Source organism: Euprymna scolopes, chromosome 33 (assembly GCF_053919585.1).
Source record: "Euprymna scolopes isolate OS-2025 chromosome 33, ASM5391958v1, whole genome shotgun sequence".
NCBI lineage: Eukaryota > Metazoa > Mollusca > Cephalopoda > Sepiida > Sepiolidae > Euprymna > Euprymna scolopes.
Window position 1 is genome coordinate 78,990,506 of NC_136514.1, and position 27,809 is coordinate 79,018,314.

At 34.1% G+C, this 27,809-nt stretch overlaps 1 protein-coding gene across 1 annotated transcript; it reads right to left on the reverse strand.

Moving 5' to 3' along the window:
• Positions 1-27,809, reverse strand: LOC145258309 (mitogen-activated protein kinase 3-like). The gene is made up of 5 exons (XM_080116358.1): positions 27,746-27,809; positions 6,170-6,766; positions 5,362-5,671; positions 3,424-3,569; positions 1-1,261 (listed from the first exon to the last, which is right to left on the reverse strand). The coding sequence occupies exons 2-5, from the start codon at positions 6,746-6,748 to the stop codon at positions 263-265; spliced, it is 2,034 nt and encodes a 677-aa protein (XP_079972484.1). The 5' UTR covers positions 6,749-6,766; positions 27,746-27,809; the 3' UTR covers positions 1-262.

Genomic DNA, 27,809 nt, shown 5'->3' on the forward strand with positions numbered 1-27,809 from the left:
TTAGTTTTAGAACTTTTATTTTTTATTTTTTTTTTTTTTAATGTTCAGTCCATATATTATATTTCTATTTAAATAGCAGGCACGAGAAAGAAACAGGAATATCAGCAATTCTAGATATAAACTCGCGTTTTAAATCTCAGCAAATCATTTCCTTACACACACTAGTTTATTCGCATACATATACATACATACATACATACGCACGCACACATAAGCACCCACCAAATAGTAAGAAAAAAAAAAAAAAAGAAAGGATGAAATGCTAATGCTCATCACTTTCTGAACTGTAATCTGGCTCTGGGTTTTGCTGTGACCAATGAACAGACCCCTGAAGATTTTTCAGGTCACTTTGGCGTTTTGACGAGGCCCCGTAGTTATCGGAAGACTCACTGTTCATATTATCATCCCAAATGGACAGTTTCTCCATTTCGTTGGGCAAGATACACGAATTGTCCCAATTAAGTTTGAACGGACGGCCATCCAACCCATGACTTTGTTTATGCTGTCGTCTCAGATGCTCCGTCGGCAGTCGATAACGTCGGTCAAAATCGGCACCGCAACCCTGCTCCCGATTATTCTCACGAGCCAGTTTCTTTTCACGTTGCTGTTTTTCGGCCACGAATTTCAGAGAGTCCGCTTCGTTGACCGTTAGTAGTTCTTCCTCTTTTAAAGTCCGAGCAGAATGAGGAGAACCATTCCGATGACGCGGAAGAGGTGCAACACGCTCTCCTTTACGTTCGAGATTTACTCTATCTTTTGTCCGCATTTCATTAATTCTATCATTCCCCGATTTATGGTACGGTTTGATTTTAACGGATTTATTATTGACCGTTGTCTCGGCCGCAGAGTCATGGCCATACAACGAGGTCTGCTCATGGAATGTCGACTGCCGTGAATAATTGTTCCTTGTGTTGGGATTTGGCTCCATCGGAGGGAGCCACAGATTGGAGAGATTCGTCAATTCGTTATTCTTTTCGTTCTCACAAGCTTCATCAGCAGCAGCTATGAGGGACGAGGAGGAGTGGTGGTGATGGAGATAATGGTCAACGTGCGGGTTCAAGTTAGAAATGTGCCGTTGGTAGGAGAGAGAATTACTCGAGGTAGGAAGGGGAGGAGGAGGCGGAGTTGTGATCGTAGGTGGGGAACAATCAATGGTCACTTTCCGTGGATAGGGCTGGACAGAGGTGCCACAGGATCTGGCTTCATCTTGCAATTCGCGATTTATGTAGCGTCGCAACATTTTGGGTGAAAGGTCATCCACCTAAGACAATAAAAAAAAAGAAAATTAATTCTTTCTTGTTATGGCATCAATAAATTTTCAATCTAAAACCCAGTTATTTTAATATTCATTGGAGGAGATAATGTTCTCTTTAAAATTATACAAAAAAATAAATAAATAAAAAAAATAATACAACTTTTATATTAAAAATATGTTTTAATATTTTATGACTAAAGATACTGAATTAAAAACTGAATTTTTTCATTTCATCAAGGGTGTGAGTTCCATCATAGAAGCGTTGATTTAATTTGAATAAATGGTACTTGTACAGTTCATTCAAGACATTAAAAAATGAAAATATTGTGTTTGACAAGCTTCTGGGTTTGACCTTTACTCCTGATCTGAAATGGAACACGTACATCAAGTCTGTTGCCAAGGTCGCTGGAAAGATGGTGGGATCCTTCTACCGCTCCAGAAGATATCTCACTACTGATGCAATTCTCTATCTATATAAAAGCCAAGTACGTCCAAGGATGGAATAATGCTGCCATATCTGGGCAGGAGCTGCTAAAAATAGCCTATCCTGCCTTGACAGAGTACAAAATAGACTTCGTGGCTTAGTGGGGGATGCCCTTTTCTCTACCCTGCAACCTCTCTCCCACAGAAGAGACGTTGCGAGCCTATCCTTGTTTTATCGTTATTTCCATGGCAGGTGCTCGTCTGAACTCCAATCTCTGCCCCCCCCCTCGCCAATCTTTCACGAAAAACACCCATCTACCTGAATCCACTGTGAAAAATTTCCCCCACTCTATATCTGTGCCTAAATCAAAATGCGGATTCCATGAACAAAGCTTCTGTCTTAGAACTGCACGCCTGTGGAACTGTTCCGTCTGCCTGCTTCTCACCGGACTACAACTTGGATGTCTTCAAGTCCAACGTTAACAAATTCCTAATGAACCACCCCCTTAAGTAAACACTTCATCAAATCTCCACACTAACGTAATGTACTTGCAATAACCCTTATCCCTGAGTGGCTTCCGGGCCTTGATAAGTGGTGATCACTGTAAAAAAAAAAAAAAAAAAAAAAAAAGTTTAAATTGTATGTATCCATATCGAATGAAGTTCTCCAAAAAAGATTTCACTTAATTTCATGAAGTAGTTTTTTTTTTTTTTTTTTTTTTACAGGGAAGAAACTATTTGTTATGATACCGAGCAAAAGGTTTGATTTTCAGGAAGAAAAGCTAGTATTAAAGATGGGGAGGGAGTGTCGATGTTTGAAATTGAGTTATCTCCCCGTGGCATGTTAAAAAAATCCAAACAAAAATTTAAAAAATTCAAAGATGTCTACCTTCAACGTGCTGTCATAAAAACGTGTTTTTCCGCTGTAAAAAAAAAAAAAACTACACGATCAAATTAAGTTAAATTTTTTTTCGGAGATCTTCAGTCCATAACGGATACATGCAATATAACCTTTTTTTCAATATTTTCATTTTTTAATGTCTTGATTAAACTGTACAAGTGCTGAATAAATAAAATATGCATCAAGTGCGCTTGAAAGTCTACTTACTTGAAATTTATAATTTAGATATACTTCAGTGTCAAACTCCATCCTCAGTATGTTGTTTTCTTTCTTTTCTTTTTTCTTGCCATGTCGTAAAGTTGGAAAAAGAAAAGTCTGAGTGTAAAGACCCGCGCATCATCTTTCAGCGGTTGTATTTTGGCTTTCAAGCGCACTTGATGCATATTTTATTTTATTCAAATTAAAATCAACATTTCTATAACGGAACTCACAGCCTTGGCGTTAATCTCGCGTAGCCAACGCCACGTTCCAACATTTTAAAATACAACTGCTGAGAGACGATGCGCAGATCTTTACAAACAGACTTTTTTCTCCAACTTTACAACATGCCAAGAAAGAAGAAGAAGAAAGAAAACAACATACTGAGGATGGCGTTTCCCATCGAAATATATTTAAATTATAAATTTTAAGCAAGTAAAATATTTGTTTATTTTCATAATATTGCGTTGTGATTTGGCTTTCAAGCGCACTTGATGCATATTTTATTTTTCATTTCAGTTTTTTGAAGAAATCCAAAGTTATGAGCAAGCACATAGATTGGTTACGTCATATTACAGAGGCCGTATACTTAGTTTAAATGTAAAAGTTTTAATATTTTTTACTGGAAAAAAAAAAAAGTACATACTTCATGTTCAATATAAAATGGTTGGCTTGCGACAGGTTCATCAGCTGGACAGCAATACGCTTTCAGGTACGGATGTTGTAGAGCCTCTTCGGCAGTGATACGTTGTTTGGAATTAAAGGTCAGCATCTTTTCTACCAAATTCATCGCTGTCGATTAAAAAATGAATGTTATCACAGATTTTACGAAATATTCACATGAAATAATAATTACAAGGTCGAACCCGAAGCCCTGAGGCGAAGTTTGAAAATAAAATCGGCCAGCCAGAATGAGTTAGTGAAAGAAGGTGCGCGGCCGGAAGTCATCAAGCGTTACGACGACAACGTAGGTTTGTTTGTTATAAGCGAAGTAAAAAAAGAAAACAATGTTAACACTAAGCGGGGAAAAAAAAAACACAAAAAAAACTAACGTAAGGCAAACGAACGATGAAAACAGAAAACGAACACATGAAAAATGGCTTAAATAAGCCTGTTTCGATATTAAAATTTTAAAAATCGAAAAAAAAAAAAGAAAAAAAAAACATCTCACACCACGATTCGAACCCAAAACGTTTACATAATGAACCAAGGCCTTAACCAACTGAGCTAAAGCGACGTACATGAAGTTTGTTCGGTTTTTTAACTATTTAAAGTAAATCAGGTCACGACGTCATCTGACGCATGCGTAGAATCGGTCATTGCCACGAGAGGACCGTTTTTTAAAAAATCTTGATGCATTTCAGTTTCTCCACATATTAATTTTATATTAATAGTTGAAAAATAAAAAATAAGACAAATTAATAACTTTGAATATTCCTTTGAAATTTCCAAGTATCTCAATTGTTAAATGCAAAAAAAAGACTCCCAGGCAATGCCGGATATGCACAACTAGTAATAAATAAATTGAATCAAATAAATTTTAAGTATTTCAGAATTAGCAAGGACCAAAAGGACACATTTTGCCATAACACTGATTTTTAAAACAGAGACAAAGAAGGATAAATAAAGACCTGGCCAGAGATAGGTTAGTTTGGAAGTCAATTTTTTTTTTTTTTTTTTTTGTGAGGCCAAAGTGTGCTATCTCTTATGCACTGGCGTTCTTTTGTAAAGGTGTGGCGTAGGGTAGTGATAGGCGCCAACCATTGGCTTGGTTGGTTGTTTTTATTTTTACGGCATATCAACCCTTTTTGGGTTATTTAATGCCAAATCCAAAGATTTTGAAGAAATTTTTTTTAATAGAATATATTTGTTGTTTTCAAGTCGGTTTCTATTTAACCCATAGTTGGGACCCTAACAGGTACTACCAGTCCGGGTCAGAGTGGACCTGGGAGCAATGGTAATTAAAGGGTGGCTCCACACTCCCCAAAACTCGAAAGCTGGGGCCTCACAACTAGATATAGTTTAAGGTCATATCCACAACCCCCAACCATTGGCACATGCATGAAAGTGGAACCATGATTTTTGTTTTATAATTAGGTTAACTTCTGGGCCTGCACTGTTTTTTTTTATATTTATTTACTTTTAATTATTTATTATTGCATTTTTCCTATCTGCAATTTTGAAAATTACCCACAATTCAATGTGATTGAGGATATTTTTGCAACAACAGAAGTTTGGGGTGATGTAGTTTTTATTTCTTGTGGCTATATTCTGTCGAACTGAGTAGTCTTAGGAGAGCCACCTTTCTAGATTTTTTGGCTAATTATCCAACTAAATGGAAATTAAAAAATAAAGCAGACAATCTTGACTATGACTGGATCTTTAAAAAAAAAGTCAAATTTTAAAGTAACAAAAGAAATGTCCCAATATTTTAAAAAATCTGAGTTTACACAAGACAATCCCCAACCTCATAGAAATACAGTTAGCCCACCTCCACTGATGGACTATGTATACAAATATTGCATTTTTTTTTTTCATTTTTTTACCCCCACCCCTCCTATTTCAATAAAACAATATTTTTTACCTGTGCGATCGATATTTGGGAATCGATCTCTGAGCAGTTTATTTGGATTCCTTGGGATTCTTTTCATCACACTCTTTGGTAAGACTTGCGTAACACTGTTCCAGTCGTTATCGCTGATTGGAAGCGTATGAAGGAGCAAACTGATTTGCTCCATTTCATGAGAACCAGGAAATAACGGCCGCCCGATGAACATTTCCATCAAAATGCAACCAGCACTCCAAATATCAATCGCTTTCGTATAATCGTTTGGAGAAATTATCAACTCAGGAGAACGATACCAGCAAGTTCCGACTTGATCCGTTAGGAAACCCTGAAAGAAAAACATGCTTTGAATTAACACAACTGTAAAAGATTTTTAGAAAAACAAATGCAGATATAGACTGAAAAAAAAAAAGAAATTTACATTTCGAGGTCTATCTGCTGGATTCTATTTTAAAGCTTTTTCCTCAAGAGTTTAGAATATGTACAACAATCTAAAATTTATCTAACATGAAAAGAAAAAAAAAAAAAAAAAAAAAAACATAAAAATGCGAGGGCAGTGGAAAAACTGGAGAGAAAAGGGGACAAACAAAAAAAATAAAAATATGGGGAAAAAAAAAAAAAACTAACTAAAGAAAAAACTAAAATAAATAATTAACAAAACTAATTAAAAAAAATAATTTTTAAAAATAAAGAAAAAACAAAAACTAATAAAAAAAAACAATGAAAAAGAAACAATTAAAAAAAAAAATTACTAAAAAAAAAAAAAATAAAAAAAAAAATAATCAAAAAAAATAAAGAAAACGGAACAGAAAAGAAAATGTTTTACCTTGTGCATATAGTCAGAATCAACAACCCTTGCAAGTCCAAAGTCACCAATCTTTAAAACGAGATCATCAAGATTAATAAGCAAATTGCTTGGTTTCAAATCACGATGCAACACATTAGCTGAATGAATATATTTGAGGCCTCGTAACAATTGATAAAGCAGAAAACGAATGTGCTCGTCTCCGAGGGGGCGTCCTTCATCAAATAACAATTGTTGCAGGTCAGTGTCCAACAACTCTTGAACAATATAAACCGAGTTGAGCTCACGTAGTGAACCCATCATATTATCAGTACCACTACAAACTCCTGGCCCCAAAACCTCATATACAGCCACAATGTTTTCATGGTGAAGTCGCCGCATGATACGCAATTCCCGAAATGCATACTTGCAACTTCTTTTGTCAGAGAAACATATCTTCTTTATTGCCACTTCCTTCTCGCACTCACTGTTGACGGCCGAGTAGACGATACCATTGCCACCAATGCCAATTGGTTTCAGGTTGATGAAGCGAGAATCTGCCTTGAAATCACGATCTTCAAGAGTGCATTGTTGCAGGTCTTTCTTCCCAGGATGGGCCATTGTACTGACCAATTTTTGCTTCATTAAAAAAAAAAAAAAAAAGAAAGTTAAAAATTATTGAAGTTAGATGTTTAGAAAATTGATATAATTGTAAATTTTTGTTTTTATAAGTAAAATACTTTTATTTTTTCACTATTGATCAACTGCTTTATAATTCAAATACTACAGTGTTTGAATATATGGTTATGCAGCAGTTTTAATCATTTAGAACTGCTTTAAAGCTTTAACGCTCACTCATTTTTTTCGACCAAATTTCAAATAATTATTACAGTTTATAGATCACCTTCTCAGCTATATTGTGAAAAAAAATTTTCACTTTTTTTTCATTAAAACAAAAGTTATATTGAATTTTCTGGTGTTCAAAATCATAAAACAATGTAAGGAGGTGAGCAACGCTTTTTATGACTGGTTTCCATAGCAACCACGTCACTTCAGCGACTACTATTGCTACTAATTCACTGCGGTCATGAAAAGAGAAGTAACAAGTTAAACAGAGAGAATGAACGGGAGATAATTGGGAAGATTTTACTGAAAGCAGACAAGTGCTGTAAATTGTTATTACATATGTGTTTATGGAGGCAAAAAACTAAGACTGAAATTAAACAAAGAACAAGTGAATTCATTAAAGCCTAGAAAAATCATGGATTACAATAGAAAAATGTGAGCATGAAAAGTAATGTGGTTAAGCTTAAACATGGAAAAGTAAAGGACTAGTTTTTAAAACTGGAAAAGAAAAGGACAAGATATTCTAGTAAAAAATATAATACATTTCTAACTTAAAATATTGCAGCATTAAGAATTTTTTTAATTCAATTTATAACATTATATAATCAATTCTTAATGCTGCAATATTTTAAGTTATAAATTTATATTTTTTATTGGAATATCTTGTCCTTTTCTTTTCCAGTTTTAACAACTAGTCCTTTTCTTTTCCAGTTTTAACAACTAGTCCTTTTCTTTTCCAGTTTTAACAACTAGTCCTTTTCTTTTCCAGTTTTAACAACTAGTCCTTTTCTTTTCCAGTTTTAACAACTAGTCCTTTTCTTTTCCAGTTTTAACAACTAGTCCTTTACTTTTCTATGTTTAAGCTTAACCATATTACTTTTCATGCCCACATTTTTCTATTGTAATTGAAATATATTTCTTGTTAGAAGAATACAGTATTGTAATACAATAGTGAACCAACTCTGCAATCCCAATGGATTATCCGGATGGTGTTTTATCAGCTGGAGTTTTGTAAAATTGTTTTCATTGTTTTTATTAACATTTGTTAAGGTAATGAATAATGACAGAAACACATGATCATATGTTCATGGGTTTAACAATGTTTTCGAGATTTTTTTTCTACAGCATATAGTTTGCATACAGAAGTTTTTTTTCTATAGCATATAGTTTGCATACAGAAGTTTTTTTCTACAGCATATAGTTTGCATACAGAAGTTTGTTTTCTATAGCATATAGTTTGCATACAGAAGTTTTTTTTATATAGCATATAGTTTGCATACAGAAGTTTTTTTCTACAGCATATAGTTTGCATACAGAAGTTTGTTTTCTATAGCATATAGTTTGCATACAGAAGTTTTTTTCTACAGCATATAGTTTGCATACAGAAGTTTGTTTTCTATAGCATATAGTTTGCATACAGAAGTTTTTTTCTACAGCATATAGTTTGCATACAGAAGTTTTTTTTCTACAGCATATAGTTTGCATACAGAAGTTTTTTTTATATAGCATATAGTTTGCATACAGAAGTTTTTTTCTACAGCATATAGTTTGCATACAGAAGTTTGTTTTCTATAGCATATAGTTTGCATACAGAAGTTTTTTTCTACAGCATATAGTTTGCATACAGAAGTTTTTTTCTACAGCATATAGTTTGCATACAGAAGTTTTTTTTATATAGCATATAGTTTGCATACAGAAGTTTTTTCTACAGCATATAGTTTGCATACAGAAGTTTTTTCTACAGCATATAGTTTGCATACAGAAGTTTTTTTTATACAGCATATAGTTTGCATACAGAAGTTTTTTTCTATAGCATATAGTTTGCATGCATAATACTAGGTATGGGACGAATCCAAAATTTCCTCCACCTCTGATTTTTTTTTTTTTTTTTTTTTTTTTTACATAGGCATCATTACTTATCAAGGCCCAGAGACCACTCGAGGATAATGGTTAAGAGTTTACAGTAATCAATTGAGCAATATAGTAATTGTTAGTAATAGAAATTAGGTAAATTTGTTAACTAAGTGGAACAGCTCATCAAGAACTTGTTTACGTTGGACTTGAAGACAACCAGATTGTAGTCAGCTAGATATAATTATTGAATCCAATTCTTTTCAAATATTAATTTATATTTTTTTGGGGGGGGGGGGATTACCATAAATACCCATATGCATGTTTTTCAGAAACATAAAAATACACCTGCTGGTAAATAGATATTAGTTTTACTGGTAGTTCAAAATACATAAATAATTATTATTTTATCATTAGTACCGGCAATAGAAAATTAAATCTTCAACAAAAACAGACAATTGAAAGAATCGTTTTTGGCATCAGAAATTTGGCATAATCCGCCCCCCGATTCTGATACTCCAAATAGTTCCAATTTTTCTGATTCCCAATTAATCGTCCTGACACTACATAATACCCTTAGTCCATCTCCAAAGGGGGTGAGAGAGCAGCTATCCCAAACCAGAAAGGCATATAAATAAAAAATAAGAAATTTTCTCAGCTTTTCCATTACATGTCACTAACTATTCCTGTCCATAATGCAATATCTTGACAAGTAATAGCTCTAGAAGTCAACATTCTAATCATTTTAATACACATTATGTTTTAGAAGGTCATATCAATGCATATATTGAAAATTAATTTCACTGTGTTAATGCACACAAAAAAAAAAAAAAATCTCATTTTTACATTGATAGAAATGGGGTGAAGAGAGCGTTAACAAATTTTATCACTTAGTTATTTTTGTTTATATATATATTAGCAGTTTAGCCTGGCTTTGCTCGGGTCCTATGTACTATACATAACTTTATGTGCATATGTATATATATATATTTTTTTTAAAGACGCTTGCACTGTCTTGTCAATTCGTACATTGTTTTGTTTGGAAAATTATATGCGAGTCTGTTAATTTTATATTCATGTGTTGCAAAAAAATGAGTTTGAAACAAACTTTAAAAAAAAAAAAAAAAAAAAAAAAAAAAAATCCAAGCAGGGAGGAAAAGGGACCAAATTGGTCCAATCGCTGATCACTTACTTACGATTTATGACTTTTGGACTATTTATTCATGTGTATTTGGCATGTGTGTGTATGTATGTATGTGTGTGTATATGTGTGCCTCTACGTGATTACGTTTGTATATCTGTGCGCATGCACACGTATGTTGGCGTATGTCTATGTACGCATGTGTTTATTTCCATGTGTATGCGGGGTAGAGGGGGCTCCCGTAAGCCGTGGTGAAGGCAACCCCTCTAGGAGAAGCAAATCTCTGAGTTGAAAAACAAAGCGGGAGACCAGTACCCGCATTAAGCTGGTCAGCAGTTTGACTTGTTGCTGGCTATCTTGCTCTTGCTTGTTGCTGGATTTCAACATTTTGAACAGAGAGAGAGATTTAGCTGTCGTACAAAGCTAAAACTCTGTAACACCATCAGGTACAGATACTCCCTCAGGCTATAAAAAAAAAAAACGGTCCTATTGCGATGGAAAAGTTGTGACGCATGTAGGTCTGAAATGCTGGAAGCATGTAGTAATTGATCTGCCATTATTATATGTATCTATGTATGTATATATATATATATATATATATGTGTGTGTATGTATGGGTGTATGTCTATGTGTATGTGTGCATGTATGTATATGGGCGTGTGTATGTGTGGGCATGTATGTATGTGTGATGGAGTGCATATTTACGTACATGTATGTATATGTAGGTAAGTGTGTCTGTATATATGTATGTGCGTATGTGTACGTATGGATGGATGTATGTATATGTCTATGTATTTGTGGGTGTGTATGTATGTATATCTGCATGTATGCATATTCATGGTGTATGTACATATATGTGTATGTTTACAGTTATGTGTGTATCTGTATATATGTATATTTGCGTTTAAATACATATATATATATATGTGTGTATGCATGCCAATGACCGTCTTGTGTATGTTTATGTATAAGTATGTCTATGTATGCATATATGTAATGTGTATGTATGTATGTGTGTATGTGCATATGTTTATGCATGCGTGCATGTATATATATGTATATATACCAGTGACCGTCTTCAGTGTCATGTCTGGTTGTGCGTGTGAATTTTTTTTTTTTTTTTTCCCCCCCCGGCAGGGCTAAAATTATGGTTATCATCGGGCTCATGGACTTTCAGTACCTGAGGGAGTGGCACTCGTCTGACAAGACATTGCAATCATTATTATTATATATATATATATATATATATATATATTAAAAAGTTTGACTCATGTCCAGGTAACCTACATCTAAAATTTTAAGTGTTTGAGTTTGGTAGAGTCTACAAATGTCATCTCTTTCAACTTTGACCTCTTGGCAGCGAAATTTTCACCCAAAAACTGATTAAAAAGCTTACTGCATGTCTGAATACTCTTTATGTAAAATTTCAAATGTTTAGACCAAAAATTAGCTGAATAGTTTGCGAAAGACCGCAAAGGTCAAATCTTTAGAATTTTGATCCCCTTGGCAGCCAAATTTTCGACCAAAAACCGATTAAAAAGCTTGCCCTATGTCTGAATACACTTTATGTAAAATTTCAAATGTTTAGATCAAAAATTGGTTGAGTAATTTTTTAGAGACCACAGAGATTAATTTTTTTTAAAACTTTGACCCTAATTTTGACCCCTTAACATTTTTTATTTTGAGCTCAAATCAAATCAAAAAGTTTGATCCATGTCCAAGTAACTTGCATCTAAAATTTGAAGTGTTTATACACAAAATTGGCAGAGGAGTTTGGTAGAGTTTTCAAAAGGTCAAATCGTTGAACTTTGACTCCTTGACAGTCAAATTTCTGTCCGAAACCCAATTAAAAAATTTTTTAACAAATCTCAATATCCCGTATGCCAAATTTCGAGTCTGTAGACTGAAAATTGGCAGAGTAGTTTGGTAGAGGAAATGTAAACACACAGACAATTTCACTTTTATAGATACACTAGCATTTCAGCCCAGCGTTGCCCGGATGTTTAGAGATGTATGCTGAGCAAAAAAAAAAAAAAAGGTCAATTTTTTTTAACTTTGACTCCTATTATGACCCCTTATTTGTTTCGGGCTCAAATCAAGTTATTAAGTTAAATCCACGTCCAAGGAACCTATATCTAAAATTTCAAGTGTTTAGACCCAAAATTGTCGGAGGAGTTTGGTAGAGTTCTCAAAGGTTAAATCGTTGAACTTTGACCCCTTAACAGCCAAATTTCTGGCCGAAAACCAATCACATCAATTTTCCCAAATCTCAGTACTCTGTATATCAAATTTCGAGTCTGTAGACTAAAAGTTGACAGAGTTATTGCGTAGGGAAATGTACACAGACACTTTCACTTTTATAGATCTATATATCTATAAAAGTGAACGCGTCTGTCTGTCTGTCTGTGTACATTTCCCTACGCAATAACTCTGTCAATTTTTAGTCTATAGACTCGAAATTTGAAATACCGGGTACTGAGATTTGGGAAAATCGATGTGACGGGTGTCAGCCAGAAATTTGGCTGTTAAGGGGTCAAATTTCAACGATTTGACCTTTAAGAACTCTACCAAACTCCTGACAATTTTGGGTCTAGACACTTGAAATTTTAGATATAGGTTCCTTGAACCTGGATCTTACTTAATAAAGGTATATGACCCTGAAACTATAAATTTTAAGGGGTCATAATAGGGGTCAAATTAAAAAAAAAATTTACTCTTTTTTTTTTTTTGCTCAGCATACACCTCCAAACACCCGGGCAACGCCGGGCTGAAATGCTAGTATATATAGATAGATATTTTTATAAAGGGTGTACCGATTAATCGGTATGTAATGTGCCTAATTGGTCACTTTACCAATTAATCGGTAATCGACTGATTAATTACTCCTTCCTTTTAAATTTAAATCATTTCATCATTGCGAAGTGACTCATCAGATCGCTTTGACCCATTAACATAGTAACTGCTAATTTAACTTAACATTTAATTAAGTATCTGGCCACTATTATGGCTTTTGTCTTTATTAAATAAAATTACAAAATACAATTTCTAATTCTTAAATGAATATAATTAAACAATTAGATAAGAAAAAGAAATTATAAACCAACTACAAAGTACAAATTGTAATTCTTTAAGTGATTAACTATAAGCTGAAGTTCTGCACCTGCTGTTGATCTACTTCCTCTTCTAACTACCTGCCTCCTCTTCTCTCATAATCTCCTTAGTATTTAAAGTTGAATACTTTTAACTTGTAATGTAGAAACATTAAAGTTTCTCTATTCTCAGCCTGTTCCTCATAGGTTCATACACATTACCACCTGTACCTAAGAGCCTCTCGCTCTCCAGGATACAAGTGGTGCGCTTAAATATTCTTGAAGCAGTTTACTCAGCAGTGGTAAGGTCTCCTGTGTCTTCTTCCACCACTGAAATGGATCATCACCTTTTGCGAGTAGTTGTAAAGTTATATAATAGTCAAGTTCTTTTGTGCACTTAACCATAAGGGATTTACTCCTTTTGAGTTTAGATTGTGATTTTTGTATTTCTGTTGCAGTTACAGTTTCCAGGTTAAACTCTGCTTCTGCCTGATCTAAGTTTTCATTCGTTACTGTAGTTTTACTTGAAATTAATTCATCAAACAGGCTTGAAAGAGATACAGTTTTACTTTCACTTTGATCTTCTTGACCCTCAACAGAGCTTAAAGAAATGTATCCTGCTGATTCTCCTTCATTATCATCAGCAGAAAGTAGATGTAGAATCCAATTCGTAATGTTTTCCATGTCATTCTTTTGAAATTTAAATGTGAATCTTGAATCTAGGAAAGTAAACACAGAAGTTTTTATAATTTAAACAGAATGAAAATCTTATTTCCATTGATTCATTGAATTGTTCAACAATGGTAAGGATTCCGCAAAAGTGAGAAATATCAGAATTAGATTGGACAGCTTTTGAAAGAAATAACCTCAAAGCTAAAATTGTAAATATTATCATCAATATGGTTGAAGTTCTGTGACTTGCTTCTTTGGTGATTTCTTCAAATGGATTCAGTAACAGGACAATTTTTTTTAACAAGTCCCCAATGGTAAATTGTTAAGGTAGGAATTATTTATGAAAAAAAAAATGAACAAATCTCTTATTAAAAAATTCTGGTTTGTGCGAATCATTCTGCTTCAAATATATGCCATGAAAAAGTCCTTTTGATTAATGTTTACCAGATAAAAAAGATATTCTGTTATTCTGAAAAATAGTCAAGTTCGTTTGCTTCTTTTAAAACTGGTAAACATTAATCAGAAGGGACTTTTTCTGGGCATTCATCATAAAGCAGAATGGTCCGCACAAACCGGAAATAGATCATTTATAAACAATCACAACGTTAACTTGAACAGAGGCAATACAAAAATAAAATAAAGATGTTAAAACAATAAAAACAATAGTACTTATGCAGAGAAGTTTTTGGAAACCCGTTTCATAACATGTGAAGGAGAGGGTGTTTTTCTAACTAGTCTGTACTTTCACCTAACAATTTAATAAACAATGCAAAAACAGTGATTTGTGCCACAAGCATTGAAGAAGGACAACTGAAATTTTTTCTCTGTATGTGTTTGACTGGAGAAGGGGTTGAGGGAACCACCTCAAATGGACAAATGCGATCAGTGCCAAGCGAAGAATTCAGCAGAATCGCAAAGAAATATCACTTTTATAAAGAACTCTATCGCTAATAACATGCAGTTATTTTTATTAAAATTAATTTGATGTTGAATATGAATGTTTAATTACATCGCCATGATAAACAAAGTGAAAAATACATTAAATTATTTTCCCCCACTAACAACCATAGTTTAACTTGTTTTAGGGTCCTTTACCAAATCTTTTCTGGCTTTGTGCCATACTGCCAGCAGGTAACACCAGTACACAGGTCCTGCTAGTATATATATGTTGAGAGAAATAAAATAAGCACATTATACCAGTTCCAAGAATTTAACCTTTTGTAATATTTGTCATACGATTGTTTCTAAGACAGTTTACAATATTTTATATTTCTGCAGATTCCAACAAGTCTTCTTCAGCATCCCTCACAATATTACAAATAGAAGCTAAGCAGAAACATCAAATTTTACTGCAAATATATATATATATATATATATATATATATATATATATATATATATTTCTTCACTGGTGAGAAAAAAAAACGGACTAGAGTGCTCAATGTGTACCCAGAGCAGCATATAGGAAATTTATTGCTGTGAGTCCAGAATGAATTTACAACAAACAATATGTAAATTCATTCTGGACTCACAGCAATTACAATAGAAAAATGCGAGCATGAAAAGTATTATGGTTAAGTATGGAAAAGTAAAGGACAAGATATTCTAGTAAAAAATATAAATTTATAACTCAAAATATTGCAGAATTAAGAATTGATTATATAATGTTAAATTGAATTTTTAAAAAAAAAAAAATCTTAATGATGCAATATTTTAACTTATAAATTTATATTTTTTACTAGAATATCTTGTCCTTTTCTTTTCCAATTTTAACAGCTAGTCCTTTATTTTTCCATGTTTAAGCTTAACCATATTACTTTTCATGCTCACATTTTTCTATTGTAATCCATGAGTTTTCCAGGCTTCTAGTAAATTCACTTATTCTTTGTTTAATTTCAGTCTTATTTTTTTGCCCCAATAGACACATATGTAATAACCATGTATGACACTCGTCTGCTTCAATAAAATCCATTGAATTATCTCCCTTTCATTCTTTTATTCTCTCTGTTTAACTTGTTACTTCTCTTTTCGCAACAGCAGTGAATTAGTAGCAACACTAGTCACTGAAGTCACGTGGTTGCCATGGAAGCAAGTCATAAAAAATGTTGTTCACCTCCTTATGTTTTTTTACAATTTTGAACACCAGTAAATTCATCATAACTTTTGTTTTACTGAACGAAAATTGAAAAATTTTTATTCAAAATATAGCTGAGAAGCTGTAATAATTATTTGAAATTTGGTCGAAAAATGAGTGAGCGGTGAAGCTTTAAAGCAGTTCTAAATGACTAAAACTGCCACTTAACCATATATTCAAACACCATAGTGTTTGAATGAGATATATATATATATATAATTTTTTTTTTTTTTTTTTTTTTTTTTTTTACATGGGGATTACCACTTATCAAGGCCCGGAAGCCAGTCGGGGATAAGGGTTATTTTGTGTACAATAATCAATGAGATAGTATCGTAGTAATAGTTGGTATTGGAGATTTGATAAAGTGTCTTACTTAAGGGGGCGATTAATCAGGAATTTGTTTATGTTGGACTTGAAGACATCCCAGTTGTAGCCAGGTGGGAAACAGGCAAACGGAAAAGAATTCCACAGGCGTGCACTTCTCAGAAAGAAGTTATGTTCATGGAATCTACATTTTGATTAAGGCACAGATAAAGAGTGGGGGAAATTACTGACAGTGGTTTTAGCTAGACAGGTGTTTATTGTGAAGGATTGGCGAGGGGGGACCAGAGATTGGAGCTCGGGCGAGCACATGCCATGGAAATAACGATAAAACAAAGACAGACTCACAACGTCTCTTCTGTGGGAGAGAGGTTGCAGGGAAGAGAAGAGAGTTTCCCCCACAGAGCCACGAAATCTATTTTGTACTTTGTCAAGGCAGGATAGGCTGTTTTTAGAAGCTCCAGCCCAGATGTGGCAGCAGTACTCCATCTTTGGACGTACTTAGCTTTTATAGAGATAGAGAATTGCATCAGTAGTGAGATATCTTCTGGAGCGGTAGAAGGATCCCACCATTTTCCCAGCGGCCCAGGCAACCGACTTGATATACATGTTCCATTTCAGATCAGGAGTAAAGGTCAAGCCCAGGAGCTTGTCAAAACATGAAGCCTTCCCAAGACGAGAGCCATTCATTTCAATTGATGCTAGATGAGGAACAGAGCGTTGATGATGTAAAGTTAGGAGCTTGGTTTTAGATGCATTAAAAGTAACCAGCCATCTCTTCCCCCACTGAACCATGCACTCAAGATCAGAGGAGAGGGAATCAGATAGAACTTTGTCATTTACGGCCTTTGATGTGTTGCTGTAGATGGTCGTGTCATCAGCATAGATGTCAACGAATGATTTAAGTATGTGTTTTGGGAGATCATTGATGTAGATCAGGAAGGGAGTTGGGCCCAGGATGGACTCCTGGGGGACTCCAGCATTAATACTGTGGGCCTCTGATTGCTGCTCATCAACCACTACTCTTATGAACCTGTCAGAGAGAAATGATTTAATTATTGAGAAAACATTTCCAGTTATACTGTAGCTGGAAATCTTGTGAAGTAGGCCCTTACGCCAAACCTTATCGAAGGCCTTTGATATGTCAAGAGCAATTGCCCTAGAAAGGAAGCCTTTGTCGAGAGATTCACTAATCCTATGGGATATAACTGTTAGCACATCAGCTGTAGATCTAGCAGAATGGAAACCATATTGCATGTCACTAAAGAGGTTATTTCTGCTGAGGTGGTTGACTACTTTTTTATTTAATTATTGGTCTGTACTGAGAGGGAGATGACTTATTACTTGAGTTCTTAAATACAGGGCATACTGACGAAGTTTTCCAAGGTGTTGGAAAGCACTTCTCCTTAAGGCAATGCTTAAACAGTTTTGTAAGTATGGGGGCAAGTTCTGGTCGAAGCTTTTTCAACACTATAATTGGAATGCTGTCTGAGCCAGTTGCTTTACTGGAATCAAACACTGGGCAGAAATGCTAGTATATATATATAAATATATATTAGGTTGAGAAGAAAGTTCTTGTGGAATTTTTAATTTTGATATCAAATAATGTATTTTCAAATAAATTTTCGTTATAATATCTTTACTTTATATATTTAATTTTAATACTTTATATATTTAATTTTAATTTCAAATAATGTATTTTCAAATAAATTTTCGTTATAATATCTTTACTTTATATATTCTTTTAAAGGGCGTTTCTCGCTCTATCTAATAGTTTAAATTACAATCATTTTAAAACAATTATATCTCCCTGTCAGAATATTGAATGTAAGATGGAAAAAGAGCAAATTCGCACAATTTTCTTATTTCAATTCAAGCTTGGCTAAAAAACTGTTGAAACAGCTTGTGATGTCAACAAAGCATTTGGCCCGTACTGAATGCACAGTACAATGGTGGTTTAAAAAATTTTGTGGTGGTGATTAGTCTTGAAAATGATGAGCGTAGTCATCAGATGTTGCCAACAATCAAGAGCCTTAGTCAAGGGTTTTTCCATCTCAAATCATCCAGATCATGACACCCTTACCTCTCAGATTTTTTCCAAACTTTCACCATACGTTGGTATCATAAAAACTAGGGAATCCTGAAAATTTGAGCCTCTAACTCTAAGCGGTTCGGGAAATATTGCAATTTTTGTATTTGACATATATCATGTAGAGTCGCAAATTCACAACATTATGAAATGACGTTTTTGGGTATAAATCGATTTCTAGACTTGAAAATTTGCATTGACAAGCTTTTCCACACGAGGAATCCAAAAATCATGTCTAAAACCTCTGAAAATTAACTGCTTCTGAGTTATTGAACTTTTAAGCCGAAATTTGGGTAATGATCTAGCGCGGCCCAAAAAAACACGGAAAAACTATTGGAAATTGAATTATTTTTGTTCCTAGAAATTCTTGATAGTCTTCACTTGAATTTCTCCAAAAATGGGTTTTTGTCCTTTCGGGTTATTATAGCAACACCAGATCCAAAGAAAGGAAAACCCTTGCCTTAGGAAACTCTAAACTTGGTACTGAGTTTCTATGAGGACGATGAATACAGTCGTCAGATAAGAACGACTAAGTGTCGGACAGAATGTGCACAAACAAAAGCGACTGGTTCTTTGCAACCTGTCAGAAATGTTTGCTGCATTCAAAGAAAATTACCCAAACGTGAAAATTGACTTCTCCAAGTTCTGCTCTCTCAGGCAAAGGTGTGCATCTCGGCTGGTTCATAAGGGATTCATTCAGTTTGTGTGTGCAGCACCCATCAAAATTTAGTGTTGCTCGTTGATGCAACTGACTGGAAATGCACATACAAAGACTTGATTGAGAAATTGGTTTGTGACAGAGTCTGTACGATGCATCATTGCGAATCATGTCCTGGGAGTACAGCTCTGGAACAGTTCCTGGACGATGAACTGTCACACCTGGACATGGAATCCGAGTTCCACTAGTGCTAATGGCAAACAACTGATTGAGCTGCCCTGTTGACACTTATAACAACATATGGGGAGTACAAGGAGTTTCTTGTGGAGAAGATAAATGAAATGACTCGACACTCGTACCTCACCAAAGCCCAGGTGATTTCACTGAAAGCTATTAGTTTTTCATTCAGAATGAGATACAAAGTTTTCACTGGAGCAAGGAGTACTGCACACTTCACCCCCTTGTAATATACTACAAATCCAAAGAGGGAGTTCTACAGTATCACTTGTTATATTTTATCTCTGATTACAATACTCACCACACTTGCTTTGTTCACAAAATACAGAATATGACAGATTTCATAAAACATTTCACAGGTATCAACAAAATCTATGTTTCAGATGGTTGGTGGCCAATATAAGAACTTTAAAAACTTTCTTAATCTGTGTTTCCATAAAGATAATTACGCTATCGATGCTGAGTGGATATTTTTTGCAACCAGCCATGGCAAATCCCCTTGTGATGGGATTGGTGGTGTAGTTAAGCAGCATGCAGCAAAGCTAAGCTTGCAGAGACCCTTGAACAACAAGATTCTAACTTACAAAGCAGTACTGGAGGTGTGCCAAGCGGAAATGAAGTCCATTGTGTTCTTTGGAATCGACAAGGAAGACATGGTTAAGGTGAGAAATAGAATGGATAAGAGGTTTGGGGATGGGAAAGCAGTACCCGGGGACGAGAAGTAGTCATCATTTTATTTCACAATTAGGATGCAAGATCGGACACAACTTCTGTAGTGAGAACGATTCATTTGTTGACATTCACGACTTTAAAAATCCCCACTCATGTTGACATTGGGGATGTTGCTCCTTCAACGTACATAACGTGCGTACAACTCGTTCTGGTGGGTCAGATTGATGCAGAAAGTAAACCGCAATGAAGGTGATGTTGATGATCAGTTCATGCACACCAATATCTATGTAAAACTTTCAACTGGCCTCGCAGTGCTGACCAGTGTCCTGCTCCTCTCAAAAACATCATTTGTAGTATCCACGTACCTACAACAAACTCAAGTGGAAGGAGTTTTACTATTTCTGAGGAGGATTACGATAAAACTGTGACAGCATACGCTGCTTTACACTCATAAGATGTTGCGTTGATAGTTTTTGACTTTAATGTACTATCCAGGAAAAAAAAAAAAAAAAAAAAAAAATCCGAACCACGTACTCATCTAGCATAGGTGCCATTTTTTAGTATCCAAACCCTCTTGCATTGATTCCTCAAAAAAAAATGGGCATCTGTTCTTTCTTCACTAGCTCACAATGAAACCTCGTAAATGGACCAATCACAGGAGGCCGTGAGAATTTTTAGGAGTTCAAGAATGCTTCAAACACATCGTATCCATACTATATGCAGTTTATTATTTTGGATTGGTCCTGTGATTGGTCCATTTTTTGAGGTTCGATTGCGAACTAACAAGGAAAGAACAAAAAGACATTTTTGGAGGAATTTAAGTTCAGACTATCAAGAATTTCTACAAACAAAAATAATTCAATTTCCAATAGTGCCACCTGGTTAGACCAATACCCAAATTTCGGCTTAAAAGTTCAATAATTTGGAAACCATTCATTTTCAGAGGTTTTAGACATGAATTTTGGATTCCTCGTGTAGAAAATTTTGTCAGTGCAAATTTTCAAAGTTTTACCTAGTCTAGGAATCGATTTATACCCAAAGACGTCATTTCATAATGTTGCAAATTCGCAAGCCAACGCGATATACATCAAATACAAAAATTGCAATATTTCCGGAACCACTTAGAGTTAGAGGCTCAAATTTTCAGGATTCCCTAGTTTTTATGATACCAACATAGACAAAAATCTGAGAGGTAAGAGTGTCAAAGATGTTTTTTTTCTGGATGATTCAAGATCAAAGCCAATCCACGTACAACTATTCGAGAACTTGCTTCTGAATTAGATGTAATATATAAAATGATTTCTAACCACTTGAGATTGGAAAGACAAAAAAATTTGATAAATGGATGCCTCATGAATTGAACAACAACCATAAGAAACGGCATTAGGAAGTGTTATCTTCCCTTCTTTTACGCAACAAGAACGACCTGTTTCTTGACGGGGTTGTGACTTGCAACAAATAGTGGGTTCTTTACAACTGGCGACGCTCAGCTCAGTGGTTAGACACCAACGAAGCTCCACGACACTTCCTGAAGCCAGAAATGCAGACTGTTTGGTGGTTTGCGACAGGTCTCATCCATTACAAATTTTTGAATACAGGCGAAACCATTATGGCAGTGAAGTACTGTCAACAAATGGATGAAATTTATCGGAAACTTCGACAACAACACCCAGCATTAGTCAACAGGAAAGGCCAGATTCTCCTCCACGACAATGCTCGACCACACATTGCTAAACCGACTCTGCAGAAGTTGAATGAATTGGGCTACGAAACTGCCTCATTCACCATACTCTCCAAACCTCTCACCTATCAACTACCAACTTTTCAAGCATCTTGACAACTTTCTGCATGAGAAATGCTTCAAAACCCTAAGCGATATCAAAAACGCTTTCAGAGACATTATCACCACCAGAATGCAAGATTTTTATGTTATTGGCATTGGCAAAAGTATATGGAGTCTGATGGTGCTTATTTCGATCAATAAATTTTTGTTTGAGCTGAGATATGTTCATCTGAATTTAAAAGTTAAAAACTGCAAGAACTTTCTTGTCCACCTGATTATATATATATATATATATATATATATATATATATATATATATATATATATATTAGCAGGAAGACACGATGTTGTCTTAGACTGAATGAAGATCAGCAAATGTTCTACCCTCCCATACTTTCATTGTACTCGAAATCAGTGAAATCAACCATTTTTAAATCCAAACGATTGATTGCCTGCTCTAGTTAGGGATCCCCACCCACCATCGCAGTGTACCAGGAGGAAGCTTAATATGCATTTCTGTAGTGACTTAGTCCTCAATGCATTGTAGTCTACATTGCACTGTAGAGAATCTACTGTTGATTTTAATAAAATTATCTATAAATAATGGCTTCACTTAAAGTTTAAAATGCAAGAGTCAAGTATTAAGGTTCAGTCGTGCTCTAAAAAGAAACATTCATTTCTAACACACTGTTTTATAAAATAATTTGCAGTTGATTTATAAGCTGTGCCTTTCTGCTTGTGCGGTGATAAAACTTCTCAAATGCACTTGTGATGTTAGGTTATATACATGTGTTAACTTTGGTCAAAATAGGACTTCCTTCTTTAATCAGATTTTTTCGATTATCAATTTTTAATACTTATTAGATGTATTCCGATAAAAAAACCTATATAGGAGCACTCCCAGACACATCAAGTACCTTCGTATGGAATTTCAAAAAGATCAGCTCAACTGCTTGCAAGTCCATAGAGAACGAACTCAAAAGACACAAAGTTCCTTTTACATAATAGTAAATATATATCTTAATAATTATAAAACTCTGTGGACCGTCCGGGCTGGCTTGCTTGAATTTTGTAAATTTTGATTTCAGCTTCAATTCTAGCTGATGGCACCCCACTCATTTTCATTTATACTTTTGAAATTATATTGGGTAAAATATAATATGAAATAATTGATAGAGAACCGACTATACTAATAAATATGAAATTTGCATGAATTAAAATATCATATTTCGGTGTATTTTACAACCAGGCACCCCTTATATCTATAATATAAAGCTGAATGTGTGCGTGTGTCTGGTCACAAATAGGCTCCTATAGGGTTGACTATTTTAAAAAACTGATTATATATAATGATAGAAGGTGTATCGAGACACAGGAATGGCTATGTTTGATCTGGCAGAACGGTGGTTCATTAAAATTGTGGGATCTGCGTTCGCGCATGGTCCACAAAGTATGGAAATAAAAAATTTGAAAATTAAAAAAAAAACGTTTACAAGTGTTTTTGATATAGATGTACATAATACTTTGATAAGTATGTTTTAACTTAAATAGGGATGGTATAATAAAATTGTGGGGTCTGCGTTCGCACCTAGCCTCCATAGAATGGAAATAGGCACAAACTTTAATAAAGACTTTTCATATCTATCTGCGTAAGTATACTTTGATAATTATGTTTCAGTTTGAAGAAATATGGTATAATAAAATTATGGGGTGTTCGTTCGCACCTAACCTCCATAGAATGGAAATATGTCACAAAATTTAACAAGGTTTTTTAATATAGATCCACAGAATATTGCGATAAGTGTTTCAGTGTGAACAGGTATGGTATAATAAATTATGGGGTTTATCTATTTTATTTTTACTTTCATCATATTTTGCTTTGGTTTTGATACCCCCAAATTCGAAGCTATCTCTTTACAACCCTTTCTTTTCATAACCTATCATACTTTCATAAATCAGAGTCCATTTTCTGTAGGCTGTTTTTGAACCCATAACAATGTAAAAATAAACACAAATCGCTTCTTTTGCACATTTTGACCTGTGCACTGAAATATTAACGTTATTATTTCGAAATTATTATTTAACATGGGAAGAGTCGAGGTGTTTTGCAACTATTCTTTATTACAACTATACTGTCGCTATTTTCTTACACCTAAACAACTTTAACCCGTTGACAAACATAAGAACAATTGTAGTAAAGCCAAGACTACTACTCTCTATCCGTCCCTTTTCCTTCCTTCCTTCCTTTTTTTATTTACATTTCTAGATACAAGGTAGTTGTGTGAGAACGGTGAATTTGTTGACACATTTACTAATCTGTTTCAATATTAGTTTTATTTTATTTTATTTATTTAGGTTTTATTTTTTTTGCTTCAGGTTTTATTAATCATTTTTTTTTTTTAGATTTTAAGTTTCTATAACTTGGTTGAAGGATTCTAATATGGGTTTTTCATTCTTATATTTCTCATCGGTGCGTTTTTGCTGCTAAATAACTTTTGTCAGCATTCGATTCGTAGGAAAATCATGTTTAATTTTCGATTTTTGAGCGATTATTCGGAAAAATAGGTAACTTTACACGAATAGGGAGGATTTTTTTTTTCATGTTTGAGTGATCCGTCTGTGATTTTTCATTTTAATATATTTTCATAGAAATGTTTCTGTTATGTCACAAAAGAACTATTTTATTTACGTCACAAGTGTCATGCTCATACATGAATTCCATAGCTAATATAACATACTGACCCAACGGGTCATGGGTAGTCTAGTATATATATATATATATATATATATACTACACACAGATACACTATGATCGCAAAAAACATGATCAAAACCCAATTATTTCTATTTCTGCATAAAAATTAAAAATAAATACAAAATAAAAACTCAGAGCCGGATTGACCAACCGACTAGTGACATATGTTAGGCGGGTACAGCTTCAACGAGATAATATTGTCTCAGTTGGTTTTTCTATTTCATTCCTTCAACAACAACCTCCCCAATGCTTACCTCTGCTACCAACCCTATGTAAGTTGCTGGAATCTTTCAATGGGCCATGTTTTTTTGTTTTGTTTTTTTTCAATAACAGCTTCAAACATACACATCATAATTTCATCCATTTGGCTTAGAGTGATTTTTTTCACTTGAAGTATTTTGAGGTTTCTCGAGGAAAACTAATTTTTGTTCGGTGTTTCTTTTTAATAATTTTAAGTTTTCCTTTTGTTTTTTCTGATTTCTTAATGTTTATTTTTATTATGTCTTAAATATTTTGATTTCCTTAATTTTTCATTAATGACCTTCATCCAGCCCGCAACCCATCATTATAACACTATCTGGCCCATGGGTTTAATGAGTTGCTGACTCCTGCATTAGACGATCACGTGTAAACCGAAAATTACACAAAAAACACTGGTGATAAATACAGTTCAGTTGAACATTGTTTTTTCATGATTGGTAACATTAGCTCTGATCCCATTCGAATTTAGACTGCGTGATTGTCTAATGTTAATGAATTTTTTTTATCGTTTTAATTCAAGAAAGTGGACACTAGTTTTATACTGAACTAAAAACAAAGTTAAAGCACAAAAACTTACCATAGAAGAAGAATAACTTATCTTGCCTTTGGTAACATTTACTCGTCTTTTTTTTTTTTTTTTTTTTTTACCCCTTTTTTGTTTTGTTGAATCTGTAAATTCTTAGTTTTTCCGATATTTGTGCAAATTGCAGACCATGCTAATTTTTAAACAAAATTTAAGCTAAATTCAACTTTTATGGCACTCTTATTCATTAAATTGTTAGATAGAAGTACAGAATAGTTAACAAAATCCTCTTCTCATGATAAGAATGGCTTTCTAAATAGAGCATGGTCCATAAATTGCAGAAGTACCGTTTTTTTTTTTCCTCAGGAACCAGAGTTTAATTTTGTATTGTTGTCATCCGGCTCTTGCTAATTAGTTACCGGATTTTACAGAGCCAATATTTACCAAAATGTGGCCTGAAATGTCGAAGACATACACACAAAACATGGCTGCCGGTGATTAAAACATTGAATTTAAGTTCTACTTCAATAACTTTAAAAACTAAATTAAAATTTTATTTCAGAAAAGAAATACAATTTTAGACTAAAAAAAAATGTTGGCGCTTCTACACTATTGGAACGAGATTTCGTAGTCGATAAATGATAAAGTTTTCAGATAGAAAAAAAAAACAATGGTTTCAACCGACTTTTTTTCGTCAATTCTTAAAAATTACAATGGTAGCTTCCAAATTATGCAGTCGGAATTACCTGAATATTATTGAATTATTTAAAAAAAAAAAAAAAAGGTAAATATTCAGATTATTTACAACATAACACCGACCACTCTAATTCGTTTTTAAAGGTAATCAAGGTCGCTGACAACGTATCTGATAATCAAATCCGGGGCAAATTTACCGTTTGCATGGTATTAACCCCTGAACCCACGAACTACTTTCAGCCATTTTACAAACGATAAATTTGCTCCTATTTTATCAGATTCGTTGTCAGCGACCTCGATTACCTATAAAAAAAAAAAAATTAGAGTGGTCGGCAATCTGAATATTTACCAAAAAAAAAAAAAAAAAAACTTTAATCGTATTAGGTGAAAAATTGCCGCCATCTCTTAAATCGAAACGGAAAATTACCTCTCTTTTGAACTCTGTGTCTTACGATAGTTTTCATCGAACTAAATTTTTATTTTCTTTGATAAATAATTTTCTACCTTATCGATTTTCGTAATTTTAGGATATAATTATCTTAAAAATATACATAGATATAATTGTTTTCATGTGAAATTCAGTTTTACGATTTGCGAAATTTCGTCCCAATAGTGTAGAAACGCCAACATTTTTAGCCCAAATATGTGCGATAAAAACCGGAGGAAATAAGGGAGATATACTGACGGACCCAATAGTACAATTGAGCCATATTTTAAGTTTGTGCTAGAAAATGGTTCACACCAGAGAGCATACAAGTCACAGTTTGCCCATGGATGGAGTATCTTCCACGAACTACTCCCTCTAAGAGAGCCTCCCCTCACCCCCCAAAAATGAGTCTCTACACACCACACTATCGGCAAACTCCAACCGCTGCCCCATCAACGAAGTATGGTAAAACTATACAAACACCGTGACAGCGAATTAACCCTACCCCTAACCCTAACCCTAACCCCTAACCCTAACGCTGTCACGGTGTTTGTATAATAATACCCGAAGTATTGCATCCCTGCGTTTGCTTCACAAGTACTTTAATTTAATGTGCTCTGGCGAACGCGTCGCACTTGTGCCTTTCGACGTACATATTCCCAATTAACCCGACAAGCAGCAAAATTTCGCCCCTTCACTGTTGAAGTCCTTAGATGCCAGAAAGCCTTCTACTCTAATACTCCTCGGATGATAGCCTTTGGAATTCCGTTCCCGTTTCCTGCTTACCTGACTGTACCGACATGCAAAATAGGCATGTAGCTGCTCAACTCCCCACAGCCCCCTGTTACACACGATCTCAAATAGTAAGTAGCCTCTTACGTTCCAAGTGGTAATATGCCTTGCTTGGCGTGAAAAAAAAAAAAAAATGAAAAAGATATTGATGACAAGTTCAAGAAAATACTAAAAACAAAACGTTAAAACAAAAGCTAAAAAAAAAAAAAAAAATATTTTAACAAATTAGAGAATTTAGAAAAATGCTGTCAACGAAAGGAGAGGTATTTTTAAGAATTCGAATATCAATTTTAAACCGAGAATAATTCAATTATTGATGTAGAAAAAAAAAATGCGTAGAGCTCTAATCGTGGGTGAACTTTTGATTTAAAATCGTCATCATTCAAGAATAAATAAAAAAAAAAACAGTCATTTGAAATAAAAAAAATAAATATTCGCAACACCATTAAAAAAACACAAGCGAAAAAGCAATGGATGTTGAAGGGGGCAGAAATAATAATAAATGAAAGATTTCGTTATTAACAATTTTAAATGCATTTTTTCTGTTCATCTAAATATTTATTCCAACCATTGTCTATACAAAGGTATATTATTAGATTTTTGAACCCTTTACTCAACTTCGGTCAATAAAAACGAAAACAAATAAAGATAAGAAATCGAAAAATACTTACTTTCCTGTCAGACCTGACAGCAGGAAATACACGAATAGCCTCGAACCCAGTTTCGATTGATTTA

Bases quoted from the DNA above. Each gene is read 5' to 3' on its own strand.
- LOC145258309 (XM_080116358.1), bottom strand. From the start codon at position 6,748: ATGGCCCATCCTGGGAAGAAAGACCTGCAACAATGCACTCTTGAAGAT. The intron at 3,570-5,361 runs GTAAAAAATATT...TTTAATCGACAG, and splicing joins CCCAAATATCGATCGCACAG to CGATGAATTTGGTAGAAAAG. The intron at 1,262-3,423 runs GTATGTACTTTT...TTATTGTCTTAG, and splicing joins CATTTTATATTGAACATGAA to GTGGATGACCTTTCACCCAA.